General features: G+C 45.7%; 1 protein-coding gene across 1 annotated transcript in view; it reads right to left on the bottom strand.

The window, feature by feature from the left end:
* The window catches only part of CHN2 (chimerin 2), a 505884-nt gene that overhangs the window by 90571 nt on the left and 393848 nt on the right, over positions 1-21465 (bottom strand). The window contains exon 8 of the mRNA XM_030202483.1: positions 7331-7415. Coding sequence (XP_030058343.1) covers positions 7331-7415 — 85 coding nt within the window. The remainder of the gene's footprint in view (positions 1-7330; positions 7416-21465) is intronic.

Here is a 21465-nt window from a genome sequence, read left to right as displayed (position 1 = left end):
CACATCTAGAAAATTGAAATGTTCATAATAGAAATTACAGTCAAACTTGATGGTAGGATAAAGCGAATGCTACATACCTGTAGAAGGTATTCTCCGAGGACAGCAGGCTGATTGTTCTCACTGATGGGTGACGTCCACGGCAGCCCCTCCAATCGGAAACTTTACTAGCAAAGGCCTTTGCTAGTCCTCACGCGCCCATGCGCACCGCGCATGCGCGGCTGTCTTCCCGCCCGAACCGGCTCGTGTTCGTCAGTCCCATATGTAGCAAGACAAAACAAGGGAAGACACAACTCCAAAGGGGAGGCGGGCGGGTTTGTGAGAACAATCAGCCTGCTGTCCTCGGAGAATACCTTCTACAGGTATGTAGCATTCGCTTTCTCCGAGGACAAGCAGGCTGCTTGTTCTCACTGATGGGGTATCCCTAGCCCCCAGGCTCACTCAAAACAACAAACATGGTCAACTGGACCTCGCAACGGCGAGGACATAACTGAGATTGACCTAACAATTCATCCAACTAACTGAGAGTGTAGCCTGGAACAGAATAAACATGGGCCTAGGGGGGTGGAGTTGGATTCTAAACCCCGAACAGATTCTGAAGCACTGACTGCCCGAACCGACTGTCGCATCGGGTATCCTGCTGCAGGCAGTAATGAGATGTGAATGTGTGGACAGATGACCATGTCGCAGCTTTGCAGATCTCTTCAATAGTGGCTGACTTCAAGTGGGCCACTGACGCAGCCATGGCTCTGACATTGTGAGCCGTGACATGACCCTCAAGAGCCAGCCCAGCCTGGGCGTAAGTGAAGGAAATGCAATCTGCTAGCCAATTGGATATGGTGCGTTTCCCCAAGCCACTCCCCTCCTGTTGGGATCAAAAGAAACAAACAATTGGGCGGACTGTCTGTTGGGCTGTGTCCGCTCCAGATAGAAGGCCAATGCTCTTTTGCAGTCCAACGTGTGCAGCTGACGTTCAGCAGGGCAGGAATGAGGACGGGGAAAGAATGTTGGCAAGACAATTGACTGGTTGAGATGGAACTCCGACACCACCTTCGGCAAGAACTTAGGGTGAGTGCGGAGGACTACTCTGTTATGATGAAATTTGGTGTAAGTAGCCTGGGCTACCAGGGCCTGAAGCTCACTGACTCTACGAGCTGAAGTAACTGCCACCAAGAAAATGACCTTCCAGGTCAAGTACTTCAGATGGCAGGAGTTCAGTGGCTCAAAAGGAGGTTTCATCAGCTGGGTGAGAACGACATTGAGATCCCATGACACTGTAGGAGGTTTGACGGGGGGCTTTGACAAAAGCAAACCTCTCATGAAGCGAACAACTAAAGGCTGTCCTGAGATCGGCTTACCTTCCACACGGTAATGGTATGCACTGATTGCACTAAGGTGAACCCTTACAGAGTTGGTCATGAGACCAGACAGACAAGTGCAGAAGGTATTCAAGCAGGGTCTGTGTAGGACAAGAGCGAGGATCTAGGGCCTTGCTGTCACACCAGATGGCAAACCTCCTCCATAGAAAAAAGTAACTCCTCTTAGTGGAATCTTTCCTGGAGGCAAGCAAGACACGGGAGACACCCTCTGACAGACCCAAAGAGGCAAAAACTACGCTCTCAACATCCAGGCCGTGAGAGCCATAGACTGAAGGTTGGGATGCAGAAGCGCCCCTTCGTCCTGTGTGATGAGGGTCGGAAAACACTCCAATCTCCACGGTTCTTCGGAGGATAACTCCAGAAGAAGAGGGAACCAGATCTGATGCGGCCAACAGGGAGCAATCAGAATCATGGTGCCTCGGTCTTGCTTGAGTTTCAACAAAGTCTTCCCGACCAGAGGTATGGGAGGATAAGCATACAGTAGACCTTCCCCCCAGTCCAGGAGGAAGGCATCCGATGCCAGCCTGCCGTGGGCCTGAAGTCTGGAACAGAATCGAGGGCCCTTGTGGTTGGCCTGAGATGCAAAGAGATCCACCAAGGGGGTGCCCCACACCTGGAAGATCTGCCTCACTACCTTGGAATTGAGCGACCACTCGTGAGGTTGCATGATCCTGCTCAACCTGTCGGCCAGACAGTTGTTTACGCCTGCCAGGTATGTGGCTTGGAGCAACATGCCGTAACGGCGAGCCCACAGCCACATGCTGACGGCTTCCTGACACAGGGGGCGAGATCCGGTGCCCCCCTGCTTGTTGATGTAATACATGGCAACCTGGTTGTCTGTCTGAATTTGGATAATTTGGTGGGACAGCCGATTTCTGAAAGCCTTCAGAGCTTTCCAGACCGCTCGTAATTCCAGGAGATTGATCTGCAGATCGCATTCCTGGAGGGACCAGCTTCCTTGGGTGTGAAGCCCATCGACATGAGCTCCCCACCCCAGGAGAGACGCATCCGTAGTCAGCACTTTTTGTGGCTGAGGAATTTGGAAAGGACGTCCCAGAGTCAAATTGGACCAAATCGTCCACCAATACAGGGAGTTGAGAAAACTCGTGGACAGGTGGATCACGTCTTCTAGATCCCCAGCAGCCTGAAACCACTGGGAAGCTAGGGTCCACTGAGCAGATCGCATGCGAAGGCGGGCCATGGGAGTCACATGAACTGTGGAGGCCATGTGGCCCAGCAATCTCAACATCTGCCGAGCTGTGATCTGCTGGGACGCTCGCACCCTTGAGACGAGGGACAACAAGTTGTTGGCCCTCGTCTCTGGGAGATAGGCACGAGCCGTCCAAGAATCCAGCAGAGCTCCTATGAATTCGAGTCTCTGTACTGGGAGAAGATGGGACTTTGGATAATTTATCACAAACCCCAGTAGCTCCAGGAGGCGAATAGTCATCTGCATGGACTGTAGAGCTCCTGCCTCGGATGTGTTCTTCACCAGCCAATCGTCGAGATAGGGGAACACGTGTACTCCCAGCCTGCGAAGCGCCGCTGCTACTACAGCCAAGCACTTCGTGAACACTCAGGGCGCAGAGGCGAGCCCAAAGGGTAGCACACAGTACTGGAAGTGACGTGTGCCCAGCTGAAATCGCAGATACTGTCTGTGAGCTAGCAGTATCGGGATGTGAGTGTAGGCGTCCTTCAAGTCCAGAGAGCATAGCCAATCGTTTTCCTGAATCATGGGGAGAAGGGTGCCCAGGGAAAGTATCCTGAACTTTTCCTTGACCAGATATTTGTTCAGGGCCCTTACGTCTAGGATGGGACGCATCCCCCCTGTTTTCTTTTCCACAAGGAAGTACCTGGAATAGAATCCCAGCCCTTCTTGCCCGGATGGCACGGGCTCGACCTCATTGGCGCTGAGAAGGGCGGAGAGTTCCTCTGCAAGTACCTGCTTGTGCTGGAAGCTGTAAGATTGAGCTCCCGGTGGGCAATTTGGAGGTTTGGAGGCCAAATTGAGGGTGTATCCTTGCCGGACTATTTGAAGAACCCAACGGTCGGAGGTTATAAGAAGCCACCTTTGGTGAAAAACTTTCAACCTCCCCCCGACCGGCAGATCGCCCGGCACTGACACGTTGATGTCGGCTATGCTCTGCTGGAGCCAGTCAAAAGCTCGCCCCTGCTTTTGCTGGGGAGCCGTGGGGCCTTGCTGAGGCGCACGCTGCTGACGAGAGCGAGCTGGGGCTTAGCCTGGGCCACAGGCTGTCGAGAAGGAGGATTGTACCTACGCTTACCAGAAGAGTAGGGAACAGTCTTCCTTCCCCCATAAAAACGTCTACCTGCGGAGGTAGATGCTGAAGGCTGCCGGCGGGAGAACTTGTCGAAAGCGGTATCCCGCTGGTGGAGCTGCTCTACCACCTGTTCGACTTTCTCTCCAAAAATATTGTCCGCACGGCAAGGCGAGTCCGCAATCCGCTGCTGGATCCTATTCTCCAGGTCGGAGGCACGCAGCCATGAGAGTCTGCGCATCACCACACCTTGAGCAGCGGCCCTGGACGCAACATCAAAGGTATCGTATACCCCTCTGGCCAGGAATTTTCTGCACGCCTTCAGCTGCCTGACCACCTCCTGAAATGGCTTGGCTTGCTCAGGAGGGAGCTTGTCCACCAAGCCTGCCAACTGCCGCACATTGTTCCGCATATGTATGCTCGTGTAGAGCTGGTAAGACTGGATTTTGGCCACGAGCATAGAAGAATGGTAGGCCTTCCTCCCAAAGGAGTCTAAGGTTCTAGAGTCCTTGCCCGGGGGCGCCGAAGCATGCTCCCTAGAACTCTTAGCCTTCTTTAGGGCCAGATCCACCACACCAGAGTCGTGAGGCAACTGAGTGCGCATCAGCTCTGGGTCCCCATGGATCCGGTACTGGGACTCGATCTTCTTGGGAATGTGGGGATTACTTAAAGGCTTGGTCCAGTTCGCCAGCAATGCCTTTTTTAGGACATGATGCATGGGTACTGTGGACGCTTCCTTAGGTGGAGAAGGATAGTCCAAGTGCTCAAACATTTCAGCCCTGGGCTCATCCTCCACAACCACCGGGAACGGGATGGCCGTAGACATCTCCCGGACAAAGGCCGCAAAAGACAGACTCTCAGGAGGAGAAAGCTGCCTTTCAGGGGAGGGAGTGGGATCAGAAGGAAGGCCATCAGACTCCTCGTCAGAGAAATATCTGATGTCCTCCTCCTCCTCCCACGAGGGCTCACCATCGGTATCAGACACAAGTTCATGAACCTGTGTCTGAAGCCGTGCCCGACTCGACTCCGTGGAAACACGGCCACGGTGGGAGCGTCGAGAGGTAGAGTCCCTCGCCAGCACCGGCGAAGCTCCCTCCGCTGACGTCGTCGGGGAGCCTTCCTGGGAGGCGACCGCAGTCGGTACCGCAAGCGGCACTGATGTCGGAGACCTCACCCCGGGCAAGGGGCCAGCCGGCGCCTCACTCGACGGTACCGGTGGCGCAAGCACCCCCGGTACCGGAGGGGAAGTGCGCAACAGCTCTCCCAGGATCTCTGGGAGAACGGCCTAGAGACTCTCGTGCAGAGCGGCTGTGGAGAAAGACATGGAAGCCGATGCAGGCGTCGAGGTCAGAGTCTGTTCCGGGCTGTCCAAGGTGGAGCGCATCGACACCTCCTGAACAGAGGGTGAGCGGTCCTCCCGGTACCGATGCCTACTGGGTGCCGACTCCCTCGGCGACCCAGAGCTCTCGGTACCGATGCGGGAAGGAGACCGGTGTCGATGCTTCTTTGACTTTTTCAAACGAAGCATGTCACCGGAACTTCCCGGTACCGACGAGGAGGACGTAGAATCCAGCCATCGCTTCCTCGGGGCCGAGGCCGAAGAAGGTCGGTCTCGGGGGGGCTGTACCGCAGGAGCCCTCAGGGTAGGGGGAGACCCACCCGAAGGCTCACCGCCACCAGCAGGGGAATGGACAGCACCACTGTCTGACGACATCAGCACTAGTGGAGGTCCCGGTACCACCGACGCCGACGCAGCCTTTCGATGTCTCGGTACCGACGATGCAGAGGGTCGATGCCTCGATGCAGTCGATGCCGAGGTCGAAGGTCTTGATGCTGGCGACGTCGATGCACTCGATGCCCCCGGTGCTGTTGTCGACGAAGAGCCCGAGAACAACACGTTCCACTGGGCCAATCTCGCTACCTGAGTCCTTTTTTGTAAAAGGGCGCAAAGACTACAGGCCTGCGGGCAGTTCCCAGCCCCCAGACACTGAAGACACGACGCGTGCCTATCAGTGAGCGAAATTACCCGGGCGCACTGGGTGCACTTCTTGAAGCCGCTGGGAGACTTCGATGACATGGGCGGAAAAATCACGCTGGCGAAATCAAAACTCGTAATGGCGATATAGGCACCAAAAACAGGGAGAGAAAAAACCCGTACTGAGGCCTCAAAAAAGGCCTACCCCGAAAGCGAAAGGAAACTTACGCAGGGCAAAATCTGGAGGCACGGGAAAGGGATAAAGACCGTAAAGGTCCGTCTTTTTTTTTTTTTCCAGCGAAAATCGCGAAGATGCGCGAGGGTCAACTTTTAGGGGCGTGAAACGGCACAAAACACGACCGTCCCGAGCGCGGACAAAAGAAGACTGACGAGCACGAGCCGGTTCGGGCGGGAAGACGGCCGCGCATGCGCGGTGCGCATGGGTGCGCGAGGACTAGCAAAGGCCTTTGCTAGTAAAGTTTCCGATTGGAGGGGCTGCCGTGGATGTCACCCATCAGTGAGAACAAGCAGCCTGCTTGTCCTCGGAGAACATCCATTAAGTTCTTCCACAAATTGGAGTAACTCAGCCAGTGGTATTCTGTAACAAAAATGTCATTTATGTAACTCCCCCAGTATACAACTTTATTGTACCCAGGTGTGGGATAACCACACCTGATTCACTTCTACCTCATTTGACCACAACACAATCTTGTATTTGTTATCAACCAAAATGGCAAACGCCATTACAGTACTTTGTAAGCCACATTGAGCCTGCAAATAGGTCGGAAAATGTGGGATATAAATGTAACAAATAAATAAATAAGTTAGCAAATGGTAGAAGTTTTTTCTGTAGTGGTTTTTTCCTCCTACAATTGGGAGTTGTTTCCCATTCCAGTTTTTCAGTCTACCATTGAACCAATGACAAGTAGTCCCATAAGGTTGTATGTTGTAAAAGTCTTTAACTTGTCCTGTGGCAGCTGAGGCTCATGTTATTTAACTTTAAACACTCAGTTGTAACGCTATTTTCTCAATTTTAGAAGCAAAGCTTTATTTAGTTTATGGGACTTTCCAATTGCTCTTTCCACATTTTATTGTGTGTGTATATTATGCCCCTTAAAGCTATGCTGCTCACAGCAAAAGCAGCGGCCTGCAAAGGGTTATGCTGTATGTGACCTCTTCCCTCCACACTTATTGAAATGTCCTTGCTTTCATTCACTTGCTCAAGATATACTCTGAACTCATTAGTTATATCTAGGGACCCCCTATTCCTTGTGGGTAATCTGTTTTACCATGAAGCAGAGATCTCCATCTTGGACTTAAAACACATGCCACTCATCACTTCCTTTCCTTCTTTCTCTGCCCCTGTAAACTGCTTTGTCTTTTCAATCACCTATTCATTCAGTCAGTCATCTATATCTACTGAAGTATCTACAGAGGGACACATCATACTTGTAATGACCCAGAATCAGTGCAACACGCTGCTCTATAATAAAGAGAAATTGAGTTCTCATATGAAGGTAGCTCTGGTTTAACTTGTTGTTTAATAATACAGCAGATATGTATTATGAGAACAGTACATCTACTAGTTAAATTGGACAAGATTTTGTTTTACAATATCCAAAACACACCCTACTTTACCTCTTCTTTATTTCTATGACTTCTGTACAAGGAAGATATGAATAGAAAATGTATGTAAATACCTGAACACCTGACTCCTTGAGCAATGAGTCCCCACATGAAGTTGGCACAGTATTCACACCAGTGTGGACCTCGGAATGTATGCACCTGTGGCATAAACATAAGGTCATAAGGAGGCAGATGGCTAACAAATGAAGGAACTAAAAAAAGACACAGTAGAAATATGACAACAAAAAGAGACTTTATGCAGATGTGTGGACTCATTTTTGTCTCCTTTGAAATAACTAAGCTCTGGGAGTGAGAGAACATGTTAAATTGTATTTCCCCTCTTTTGCAGAAAGCACTTACTAATATTACTATTTGCAGACACAGTAAGCAATTCAAGAGACAAAACTGCATATTACAATAAAGAAAACAGTATAGAAAGAAAATCTTACTATCATAAAGCTTTTCTGGGTATGCATATTATAAATGGTTATAGTTAAAATTTGATATACCACCATTCATAAAATATAGCACAGTTCACAATATATAAAAATTTAAATCAATAAAACAGTAGGACAGAAAAAACAGCCAGCATCAATCATTCAAAGAGAGTATAGTAAGAGAAGTTTAACATCAACTACACACATACCTAGAAACAGAGAATGGGCCGCAGCTGACCAGTGCAATTAATCATGTTCAGCAAGTATCACCAAAAGCAGCTCTAAATAAATAGGTCTTAAGGGTTGCCTTTAATTTAGAAAATCAAAGTTCAAAGCAGGATAGTGAAGGTAATGAATTCCAGAGGGTTGGTACAATACAATAAAAGGCAGATCATCTGGTGGAGACCAGTCTGGCCAAAGATGGCAAAGAAATGTGTAATCTCTGGTCATATAGAGGGGCATTTTTGAAAGGGACGTCCAAATTGCGATTTGGACGTCCTTGCAAAGCGTCCCGATCCAGGGGCCGGGAAACCCGTATTTTTGAAACAAGATGGATGTCCATCTTTTGTTTCAAAAATACCGTCAGGGACGTCCAAATCCTTAAATTTGGTCGTCCTTAGAGACGTCCATGTCAGAAACAACCAAATGCAAGCCATTTGGTCGTGGGAGGAGCCAGCATTTGTAGTGCACTGGTCCCCCTGACATGCCAGGACACCAATTGGGCACTCAAGGGGGCACTGCAGTGGACGTCATAAATTGCTCCCAGGAACATAGGTCCCTTACCTTGTGTGCTGAGCACCCCCCAACCCAACCCACCCCAAAACCCACTACCCCCAACTATACGCCACTACCATAGCCCTTACGGTTGAGGGGGGGGGGGCACCTAGATGTGGGTACAGTGGGTTTCTGGTGGGTTTTGGAGGGCTTGCTGTTTTCTCCACAAACGTAACAGGTGGGGGGGAGGGGAGATGGTGCTGGGTCGCCTGTCTGAAGTGCACTCACCCACTAAAACTGCTCCAGGGACCTGCATACTGCTGTCATGGACCTGAGCATGACATCTGAGGCTGGCATAAAGGCTGGCATGAAATATTTTTAAAGATATTTTTTGAGGGTGGGAGGGGGTTAGTGACTACTGGGGGAGTAACAGGAGGTCATCCCCGATTCTAGCCGGTGGTCATCTGGTCAGTTAGGGCACCTTTTTGTGCCTTAGTCATAAGAAAAACAGGTTCAGGTGAAAACGTCCAAGTGCTCGTCTGGGATGTCCTTTTTTTTTTGATTACGGGTCAAGGACGTCCAAGTGTTAGCCACGCCCAAGTCCCACCTTTGACACGCCCCCTTGAACTTCGGTCGTCCCTGCGACGGAGTGCAGTTGGGGACGTCCAAAAATCGGCTTTCGATTATATCGATTTGGACGTTTCTGTGAGAATCACGTCCATCTTCCGAAAACGAGCCCATTAGTGATCTGAAAAGTCTGGGGGGTACATATTGGACTATCGCCATAGTTAAATATGATGGAATCTCTGCAGAAAGAATTTTATGAGTCAGGGTCAGGATTTGGCATTGTATGCAGTAATTTATCGGGAGCCAATGATTTTGGATAAACAGTGGAGTTACCTGATCCTATTTCTTAGCGTGATTGAATACTCTCAAAGTGGTATTCCCATCCCCCATGATTTCTTTCTATCTTTATTGTCGGGCATTTTATTTCTAATTGGGCTGGTCCAAGTCTCTTTTCCACTTTCCTTGTGTCAGTCTTCTCCTTTCCATTTCATCTTTCTTCTCTCATCGTCTTCTTTTCCTTCTCTATATCTGTCTGCCACTGATATTTCTGTTTTTATCTTTTTTAAAATTGCATTTATGAAATTTACATTACCCATAAACATTAAACAACAATAATAATAAAGCTGCACATAAACAGCAGAAAGAAATTATAACCAAGAAATACAGCAAAAACTGAAGCCCACATAAATGAGAGGGAATAGGCAATAAAGAAGAAAATAAAAGGAAAACTAATAAGAACTACGTCTTGACTTTTAGAGCTAGCTTAATTACTAACTCCTTTTCATAACGCATCATGTTGAAGTCTCCTGCAAAAATGTTTCCAGCTGCAAGGATTAAAAAATATATATTGTTTACCCTGAAAGGTAATTAAACACTTACAGGGGAAATGCAGAAAAAAAAAGTTGCCCTTTAGCAATCACACGACTTTTAAGGGCCAAAAAAGTCTCTTTGCAGTTGAGTAGCCTGTGAGATCTGGAAATACCTGGATTGTCTTACCACAGAACAGAGATTTCTTCTTGAAATATGACCTTATAACTACTGATTTATCCGCTTCATTCAAGAAAGTAACCAGTAAGGTAGATCTGGTAAAGATGGTATCAGTTGAGTCCTCTAAAAAGGCAGTTAAATCAATACTGCCCGAAGGACCTATCGCTACCAGATTATCCTGCTGATCACTGTCAATCACAAATTTTCTAGACATAATAGTATCTTACCAACGCAATCTGGTTTGAACTAGACAGACCTAATATCTCCTTAAAATATTTCCTAATCAAAATTTCCACAAATAAGTAATAAGGCATAAGAAAATTAAGGAAATGAAGGATCCTAACTCTGAAAGAATTTTCTACAGTCTCAATCTTGCGATGTTATCAATAGAAATCAAACAAAATAAAACATGGAAAAGAAAATAAGATGATACCTTTTTTATTGGACATAACTTAATTCATTTCTTGATTAGCTTTCGATGCAAATAGAGACTCTCCTTAACTGCTGTTCCTAACAGTCTGTAATCTAGTCTCTCCCTCCCTCTGGGTGCAATCCCATGTTGCCAGCGTCTGATGTCATCACAGTTGCCAAGTACCAGCTACAAAAGTCGCTGCTGCAGTGATGCGGCAGAGAGAAGGCATGCAGAGCTTACTGGCAAGAAGGCTGTTCCTGAGACACTGTCAACTACTCTCTCCCTCCCTCTGGATGCGATCCTGTGTTGCCAATGTCTGACATCATCACAGGCACATAGTACCAGCTACAAAGGAGCTACTGCTGCAGTGCAGCCACAGGTTATGTCCTAAGGGGCACACCAGGCCCCTTGGGAGCCTCTTGGAGTGCCGAGGAATGCCTGAACGTTGTGGAAGGCACCTATTTAGGGGAGAATTGGTGTGAATGATCTTTGTCTCCTCTTGGAGAGTAGTATGGGGAAAAAGAAGAAGAATAAAACTGAGATGACAGCAACACCTACCCCCAAAGGAGTAGGACCTATTGACAAGACACCTGTTGATTAATCCTGAACCAGATGGTACATTGAGAAGTCATTCAACAGAAGGAGCTTCGTTGACTTCTCCAGTTAGAACTCCTTCACCTCAGCCGAGTATAATGGTAGATCTTGGGATTTCTGAGAAAATCCTGAAGGTGGATGCGCTTCCCAGACCCCATTACTATCTCCTAAGGAGGTAACGCTTCCATCTAATTTGACAGCCTTATTTCCTATTTTTGATAAAGAGGTAACTTTAAAGGATATTTGGTATGTGGTTTCTCAAACTGAGACTTTTCTGAGGGATGTTATCCCCCAGCTTTGTCAATTTTCTTCAGACTCAGTCCTAAATTTAAAGACATAGACAAAAATTGCAGACATCTGCACAAGTTAGTTCTATGGAGAATAAGTTGTCCACTCTTCAAAATACTAATTTCTATGGATTTTTTTTTCACTTTTCTCTTCTCTGCCTTTAAATCTACCTATTTGATTTTACCCTAATTCTCCCTTTCTCTCACCCTCTTCTTAGTCTCCTCCTTTTCACATCTAATCTACCTACTGTACCGGCTTTTCCCATCTCCCTCTCATACCGTCTCCAGCACTCCTCTTACTCTCTCTGTCTCTCTCCATAGTCCTCCATTTCATAGTAACATAGTAGATGATGGCAGATAAAGACCTGAATGTGGTCCATCCAGTTTGCTCAACATCCTCTGTACTCTCCCTCTCAGCTCTCCTCATCTATCCTCCACTGCCTCTCATTCTCTCACCATCCCCAGCTCCATACCTAACTCTCTTTTCTTCCCTTGCCTCCAGGCTATTCTTTTCATCTCTTATCCTCTAACCCATTCATATTGCCTCTCTTTCACCACCTTTTTAAATCCATTTCCACCAGGGGCGTAGCCAGACACCCAATTTTGGGTGGGCCTGGACCCAAGATGGGTGGGCAGAAGAACCCTGCCTCATCCCACAGATGATGTGGTCTCTCCTCTCACCTGCATGGCATATGGTCTCTCAAATATCCTCCCTCTCCCGCATACCTTTTAAACAGCAGATTTTCACTAGCAATGGGCAGCAACTAATACACACGGCTGATGTTGCCTCCATACCCTTCCCTCTGATGCAACTTCCTGTTTCCGCCTAGGCAAGAATACATCAGAGCGAAGGCTATGGGGCCGGTGTGAGCAGTATGCATCAGTTACTGCTCACTTCAGGCGAAGATCTGCTATTTACAAGGTATGCAGGAGGGACAGTTGTTGGGAGTTTTCGGCTGGTGGGGCTTGGGGATCCCTGCCAGCCACATTATAGCTATGCTGGTACTGGGTGGGCCTGGGCCCACCCAAGCCCACCCTTGGCTACGCCACTGATTTCCACCCTTACTCAACCCCCTCAGAGCCCCATCAATTACTCCAATACCCCCTCTTCAAGACCCCCATTATTTTTCAATGCCTCTTATCTTCCCTCCAGTCTTCCAGGTCATTCACATTATGTCTCAGCCTTCCCTCACAGTTCATCCCTTCTCTCTTCCTCCCGCCTTGACAACCTCACTCATTCTTCCAACCCATCAACACCCTCCCACTCTTACCTACTAATTGCCAGTTCTTCATTATCCCCTTAAAGGCTTCTCTCTATCTCTCCCATCCATAGGCCACCCAAACACTTCCCAGTCATCTGCTCTGTTCTCCAAGCCCCCTCCTCTATTTCCATCTATATTCTATTCTTTCCCTTACCCCTGAGTCCCATCTTCTGCTCTTTCCATGGCCTCTGGTCCATTTGACATTTCTTCTCTCTGCATGACTACCATCATTCCCTCTGTCCTGTCATCTAACAATTCACATCCCCCTCCCAATTCAGCAGTACCTGTCCCCATCTCCCTGCTCCTCCTCATATACAGATTCTCCTCCCTTCCCTTTCTCCTTCTGTACCCCTCATTCCAGGGCAGGCATCTTTCTCTCTTCATCTTTGGGTCTAGCATCTTTCCCACTCTTTTCTCCCCCCCATCTCTCTCTCTCTTCCTTCCCTTTGCTCATCCACCTCCCCCATCCCAGCATCTCTCTCTCTCTCTCTCCCCTTTCCTCCATGACTCCAGCCTCTCTCCCACTGTCTTCCCCATTGCCTTTTCTAAACTCTTTCTTTTCTTTCCAGGCCAGCTCCCCATCTAGAATTTCTCTTCCTCCCCGTCTGCCTCATGGCCCTCCTTCACAAGGTCTGGCATCTTCCACCCACACCTTCCACCCCCCCCCCCCCCCCAAGATTCGGTAACTGTCTTTATTCCCTTCCACTGGTGGAGACAAAAACAGTATCTGAATTCAAGAGAGCTTGGGACGAGTATATAGGATCTCCAAGAGAGTGATAGGGAGAGTAGATAGCATACATGGGCAGACTGGATAAGTTATATGGTCTTTATCTGCATACATCTGTCTATGTTTCTATGTAATCTTTAGTTTAAAAAAAACCCATAGTAAGCTGAGAAAAGATTTTTCAAAACAATAGACTGCAATATTAAAGATTTATATTATTATATAGGGGATCATTTACTAACAATTAGCATGCACTAATGTCATTATTGTGCATTATCTGCTACAGGAATAACATGGGCCCTGTAGCAGACAAGGTGTGATAACTGTGATAGCACACACTGTTAACAAATGATCCCAATAGGGAATAAAAGAGTTACTGGCAAGTTCAGCAAAATTAAAAAGAAGAATAAAGATACAGGAAAATAGAATCAGTGGGTTACCATACAGCTTTAAACCTTGCAGGAGGAGATAGTTGTTAAAATGGAAGATGACTATCTCAATTCTATAGCCTGTTTAGGCTGAAAGATGACCAGAGTGCAAGTGAGCCTGACTGCCTAATAATTCTCTCTAGGTGGTGATCCGAAGGCAAATAAAAAAAGAAAAAAAAAAAAAACACACTGTGCATTCAGCAGCCATAAAATGTCCTTCACTCAAATAGGTGAACTGGCTGAAAAGTGCTGAATTAGCATTCTACTCAATCACGTAAGAACTGTTATCATACCCAATATAATCTTTGTTACAGTACAACAATTTAGATACCAAAAGATATTAAATGCATGTACTTTTTTTTATTTATCTGGTTTAGAGATTAAATGCTTTCATTGCTGCTGCTTCAAGCAATTTAAACAAACTTGACTCAAAGGTGAAATGAGCTAGAACTTTGACTCCTTCCAGGTTAGGTGGAAGAACAAAGTGAAACCATCTAAAAACATTAAAGTAAGAAGAAAAACACGTCAAAATCTTTCATTTTCTTTTATATCTCCTTGACTAGGTCCTGTGTTCGCAGGAAACTAGGACATAAAAGAAAATTAAAATATAATGAAAGAAGAAAAAGTCTCATGTTTTCACTTTTTATGTTTGCTTTTGCAGCTAACTGCACACAGGATAAAATAACTATTACACTCTGAATTAATGTTTCAAAATGTCCAACTGGAGACTACTCCAGGTCTGTAGCAGACAAGGAAGCACAATGGAAATAAATTAAGAGTGCTACATGACAGCTTATAAAAACAATGTGGAAAAATTGTTTTTTTTCATGGTGTGATATTTATTTGCTGCATTTGTATCCCACAATTTCCGACCTATTTGCAGGCTCAATGTGGCTTACATTATGCTGCAATGGCGATCGCCATTAACGGAAAGAGAATTACAGAGTAACGTTTCAATTATGGTACATAAAATGTCAACTAAATTAGAAGAAATAAACAATTCATGTCAGTATATGAGATAAAGGATAAGGAATGACGTTCAATAATAACAAAGTGAGTAAAGTAACCAAATTAAGAGAATTCAATGCTGGCTTGTTCTGGTACATTTTTGGTATTAAGTCTTTTATGGAGGATTCTTTTTATAAGACTCTTTGAACAGGTTAGTCTTCAGTAACCTCTGGAAGGCTGTCAGATCGTGCGTTATTTTTACAGCTTTCGGTAGTGCGTTCCATTTTTGCATGCAAACGTAGGAGAAGCTAGATGCATATATTGATTTGTATTTAAGTCCTCTACAGTTGGGGTAATGGAGGTTTAAGAAAGTATGTGATGAACTTTTTGTATTTCTAGCTGGTAGGTTTATAAGGTTTGACATATATATCGGGGTCTCTCCATGAATAACTTTATGAACCAAGGTACAGATTTTGAATGTAATTCAATCTTTTAGTGGGAGCCAGTGTAATTTTTCTCTGAGGGGTTTGGCGCTTTCATATTTCGTTTTTCCAAATATGAGTCTGGCTGCAGTGTTTTGGGCTGTCTGAAGCTTCTTAATAATTTGTGCTTTGCATCCGGCATAGATGGAGTTGCAATAGTCCAAATGGCTTAATACCAATGATTGTACCAAATTTTGGAATACCTCCCTTGGGAAGAAAGGTTTCACTCTTTTAAATTTCCACATTGCATGGAACATCTTTTCTGTTACATTTTTCACATGACTGTCTAGAGTGAGATTTCGGTCGATAGTGACTCCCAGGAGTTTTAAAGTGTCCACAACAGGAAGAATATGGTTTGGTATATTTATGTTGGTATAATTGGTTTTGTTGTATTGCGATGAAAGAATAAGGCATTGTGTCCTTTCTGTATTAAGCTTCAGTTGGAATGCATCCGCCCATGAGTTCATTATTTGGAAGCTATGATTGATTTTATCTGTGATTTCTGATAAATCATTTTTGAACGGAATATATATCGTAACAACATCAGCATAGATGTATGGATTTAGGCATTGAATGGATAGTGATTTGGCCAGTGGTAGCATCATTAGGTTAAAGAGAATTGGTGAAAGAGGCGATCCTTGAGGCACTCCACATTCAGGCTTCCATGGTGATGATATAGTCGATTTTGATATCACTCGGTAAGTTCTTGCAGTTAGGAAGCCATGAAACCAGTTTAATACATTTCCTCCAATTCTGAAGTATTCTAGAATGTATAATAGAATACCATGGCTAACCATGTCAAATGCGCTTGACATGTCGAATTGTAAGAGGAGAACATTATTGCCAGCTGCAATTATTTGTTTGAATTTAGTTAGGAGTGTTATAAGTACTGTTTCGGTACTATGGTTAGCACGGAATCCAGATTGAGATGCATGTAATACTGAGAAATTGTTCAAATAATCGGTAAGTTGTTTGGTAATTAGACTTTCCATTAACTTAATGACAAGAGGCATGGGTGCAACTGGACAGTAATTAGTTATATCATTTAATTTTTTACTTACTGGTGTAAGTAGTATATTACCTTTATCTATAGGAAAGTTTCCATGCTGAAGCATATAATTTAAGGTGAGATCGGTAATGAAACGTTGAGGGGTAGATTTTATTAAGTAATAGGGGCATGTGTCCAGTTTGCAATGGGACTTGGTGAATTTGTTTATCACTTGGGTGACTGTTTCTTCCATCAGTAAGTCGAAATTTGTCCAAATTCGGTCTGCTGGATATTCATCAATGGCTAGGTCCAAACAGTTAATGAATTTTTCATACTTGGTGAAGTTAAGTGGTAAGGAGGATCGTAATTTAATAATTTTCTCGTTGAACTAAGTGGCTAGATCATTTGCTGAAGGGGTATCTGTATTAGTAGTGGTAACTGGTGAAGTGTCAAGAAGATAATGTACAAATTGGAATAGTTTATGTATGTCCTTGTAATCTGGTCCGATTTTGGATTTGTAATATGACCTTTTAGTTTGTCTGATTGTATATTTATATTTTCTTAGCATTTGTTTCCATGCATTAAATGTTCGTTCATCTTTCTTTTTATTCCATCCTCGCTCAAGTCTCCTTACTTGAGTTTTTAGTTTTTTCGGTTCACCATTAAACCAAGGTAGTGAGCTATGTCTTCGCGATGTTCTTGTTTGTAATGGTGCTTTTGGTATTTTAAACTGGGAAAACTGATATCAGTAATCTAACATCAGTTCAGCATCTTCTGTACTTCAATGTCTCTGCAATACATGTTCTAGTACTCTTGACCAGGACTTATTTGTGCTTTCTACTAATTCAAGTCTGTTTATAATCTATCCGGTATTTGGATACAGAACCACCAAAAAACAAACAAAACAGGGATTAGAGGCTTGGGGCTCAACATGTGGATATTCATGGAAGGTAATTCTGTAAACGTGTGGCTATAATTAGGCACACAAAAGGCACCTGGTAGGAGCCTTTTTCATAAAGGAATGTTGATGCCTATTTTCCTTTATAGAATACTTGTGTAACTGGGTATATATGCGTGTATGTACTTAGGTGCACTCATGCTAGTCACAGAGCTGGTGCAAGTGTGTGTGTTGTGATAAATAAGACCACATCCTTTCAGCCCTATTGCTTTCTCATTAGAGTATTATCCCAAGGGGAACTGTGGGACAGGTTTGGAACTCTAGGGTCAGAGGAGCAACCTGGACTGACTTCAGGAAAGGGGAGGGGGATGGTAACACTCAATATGTTCACATGACATCCAGTGGGTAGGGGAAAGAATAAAGGGGGAGGACAATGTCTTATCATGAGAATTAAAACCAGATAATACAATGGGAAAATAAACCCTTTTATCTAATAAAGTGGCAGCTGCCAGAAATCCTCTGCAGCAGAAAAGATGGGGAGAGAAGTTAGCTGCTGTGATCCTAGGGGGAAGGGTAGTTGCAGTACAACCTCAGGAAGTAGCGATAGCTTGCGCCTGGGAAGGAGCAGAATACAGGACAAAAAGATGCAGTATAAACTAGAGTTAAAGCTCGTAGTGTAATACCAAGTTATACAAAACTCTAGAAAAACAATCTTCAAAGAGAGTGCTTCTAAATGGAGAAAAAGCCCTCAGAAACCTAAGGCAAAGAGCCAAAGGTTTTGAGCAAAGTTACTCACAATACTAATAACATATGCTGGGTTTCTATCATGGAGTGGAGGAGTGGCCTAGTGGTTAGGGTGGTGGACTTTGGTCCTGGGGAACTGAGGAACTGAGTTCGATTCCCAGCACAGGCAGCTCCTTGTGACTCTGGGCAAGTCACTTAACCCTCCATTGCCCCATGTAAGCCGCATTGAGCCTGCCATGAGTGGGATAGCGCGGGATACAAATGCAACAAAAAAAAAAAAATTGGGCGTAAAAAAAACTCCATAAAACAGCTGGGCTTCTTTTTTAGCTCTTCAGCTGAACAAATATCTCTTACTCTTGACTATTATTATTGACAAAATACAGATTTCAGCTCACAGCATAAAACAAATAAAGGCACTTAGCTTAATAGCGTTAGTCAAGCACTCCTGTCTTAATGTTCAACAGGGGCCACCGTTTCACCCCGCAACAAGGCTTCATCAGGAACTGAGCACTACGAAATGATGCTGGAAATTTCTAAACGGAGCACCAGAACATTGGATGGAGCCATGCCTGACTTCTAAGAACCCTTCCTTAAAGAAGGAAGGAAGCAGGAGCAATGGCCAGCTAACATACAGGGCTAGAGAATCCTGTTCCCTGTCTGCCAGAAGCAGGTCTCGTCGGGGAGGGGGAAGGGGGAAATGAGTCAAAAGGTAAAGGAAGTCAGGAGAGACCCCAAACCTAAAGGAAGCCAGGAGAGATAGGGTATATCTCTTGGAAGACTTCAGGATCTAAGACATGGTGCTAAGGGTACGCACCTTTGAAACCTTGCCCTGACTGGAATGCTGGGAGCTTGCTGTGTTTGTGACTGCTGGTCTAATGAACATAAGGAAGTACCCTTTCTCAGGAGTTAAGCTGGAATCCAGTGGAAGAAAAGAAAGGAAGACTCTTGATAAGAACTGTGTTTAAGTTTGCTGCTAAGAAGCTTATACTTCAGTTAAGCATTTGTTTGGCTTTGAGACTGGCTGTGTTATTTTTCCCTCCACACTATAGGGTTTTGATATTGAAGACGTTTGTGTAGAAATACAATTTAAAAAAAGCATTTGTTTGGTTAACTTGAAAACCTGGAATGGCTCATTTTATTTCTATGGACTGAATTCTGGAAAGGATTCCAGTGGTGATTAACAGAACAGGTGCTTCAGTGCAGTGCTCAGAGTCCTCACTATCACCATCACAGTGTCTATGTTCTGGAAATACATATATAACTGTGTGCTCTCTGCCTATGTGTACACCCACATGTAAACTACTCACTATCAAAGATACGCGTACAGCTGCAGAATAGCACTTAGGTGAAATACTGGCATATACATGCATGTGTGCGCACACAAATATATGCTAGCTTCTAACACAATTATGCATGTAACTGACGTGTGAATGTTAGTGCCAACTTTATAAGGTAGAATTATCCAATTTGAGAGGAATTCAGTAAAAATTGCTCAAAGTTAGATACCAGGGTGATGTGCGCTAAGCGCAAATTCTATAAAAACAGTTTCATGCGGAACTGACTTTACAGAATACTAACTTAGCGAGCAACTTCCTGTCTAAGTTTGGGCATAAGCACTTACACCAGCCAAATGCTTGGGTCCAACTACATTCAGGTGCGCAAATTCAAATATTCTAACCGTGCGCCTAAATCCTGAGTATGCCAAGACCCACCCATGCCCCTCTTCTGACCATGCCCCCTTTGGAGTTGTGTGCAAGATAAGTTAGGAGCAGAGGTTATAGAATAGGGGCGTAGGGCAGATTCGCATGCAACTACTCATTCTCCAAGGCCAAGAAGGCTGTTGCATTCTCACAGCTGGGTGACGTCATCTGATGGAGCCCAGTACGAATGCAGACCAATGATTTTAACTTAGAATTTTCTAGCAGCTTCCTACTACGCATGCACTGGTCCTTCCCCTCCAATGCAACAGCACGGGTCCCTCAGTCATCATTTTTCTGAGGAGTTGAGAGGACACGTCTGTGTTCTCCTCACAGTGTATACATCTCTCTCCCGTGTGGGAGTTTTCCCCCTTCTTTGAAGAATTTTTCATTTTTCTTTACTATATTTTATTTCCCTTTAATTTTACTAGTTGCTTGAATCTTCAAGGTTTCCTTTCTTTTTTGGAGGTGCTAGGCCCAGTTAGGAAGGAGAACAAACCTCTATTTGAATGCTGCCCCCCCCCCTTTTCTGCTCATAATTGAAGAGTTTAAATGGGTCGCAATTCTTTTCTCTATGTCCCAGAAGACCAGAGTGGCTTCAAAAGGTGCCCCCAATGTAATCAGGCGATTTTTGTGATCGACCTGCACTCTTGGTGCATCGGGTGCCTTGGGCCTGACCATTAGCCTAACTCTTGTTCTCTGTGTTTAAAAATGCAGTTGAGGACACAGAGAGAATGACAGGTCCAACAGTAGACTTTTTGGCTCCTCAAAGACTGGTACAGTGTCATCGGCACCGGAAGCATTGACCTCGATGGCTGCCAAGACTTCAACATCCACTGGGAGTGCACTGGCACTGAAAAGGTCTCCTCTTGACATGGGGTGCTTAGAGTAGGCCCTGGGACCAGTAAAGCATCAGAACGAACACTAAGGGACATGTATGGGTTCAACACAGTCCTCGTCAGCACCAAAGGGCCATGATGCTGAGCACCGGGGGAAGCCCAAGAAGCATAAGCATTGGTCCTCATTAACATATGGTGCTGGGAGTGCCAGGGCACTGGCATTGCCGATACCCAAAAAGCATTGGAACCAAGAGAAGCACTCCCCCTCTTTAGAAGAAGTGCCAGGGTGAAAGTTTCCAGGCAGCCAGGTCCCTGCAACCGGTTCGGCACAGCACCATCTCAAGTTGCCTCTCTCCCGACTTTCCCGCCTTTGCTGATGCCTTCTCCTTAGATGAGCGGTTCCGAGCCATGCTCAGGGAGGAGCTGGCGTAGATGCTGCAGCTGCCATCCGCTCAGGCATCAAGGCCACAGGGCACTTGTGCCAGCTGTGTATCAGCCCCAGATTCTTCCTGAGGCTCCATCCATGCCTGTGCTGAGATCCTTGACGCTGGCACCTCAAAGGGTATTGACGTCGACATCGACACATACAGTACTGCTCTTAATGTTGGGGAAGAAACCTTCCCTAGAATCAGAGAGTAGGGCTGTACTCAGTGTTTTAAGGGTGTGGACTGGGTTCCACAGAGCTGAGGCAGGCACAGACTCACTCAGCCCGATCTGAATATTGTACGGAGTCTGAGTGGGAAGGTTCATGGGACTCAGAAGAAAACCCTCATTATTTCTCAGAAGAGGAGTTTTATAGGGAACCTTCTGATCTCTCCCCACTTCAAGAGATATGTAAATCTCAACCTAAGGGTCTCTCTCACTTGTTTTGTAGGGAGATGGCTTCTGCCATCGCATTTAAGTTAGAGACAGAGGAAGAGCCCAGGGCGGACATGTTAACTGTCCTAAACAATGAGTCTCCTCCGAAGGAAGGGGTCACAGTACCACTGCACCCTATCTTTAAGGATGCACTGAGGAAGAACTGGGAATCTCCCCTCTTAGTGCAGAATACACTTAAGAAGGTGGATACACAGTATCCAGAAGGCTCACAGATTTAAGAGGGCACAACTGCCTCACCACTCTCTGGTGGTCAAATCCATAGTCAAATGAGCTAGGACTCCAGGACTCATGCCTCGCTGCCCCCGAGACGCAGACACTAGAC

The sequence above is a fragment of the Microcaecilia unicolor genome, chromosome 1 (genome assembly GCF_901765095.1).
Source record: "Microcaecilia unicolor chromosome 1, aMicUni1.1, whole genome shotgun sequence".
NCBI lineage: Eukaryota > Metazoa > Chordata > Amphibia > Gymnophiona > Siphonopidae > Microcaecilia > Microcaecilia unicolor.
This window is presented reverse-complemented; position numbering and strand designations above follow the sequence as displayed.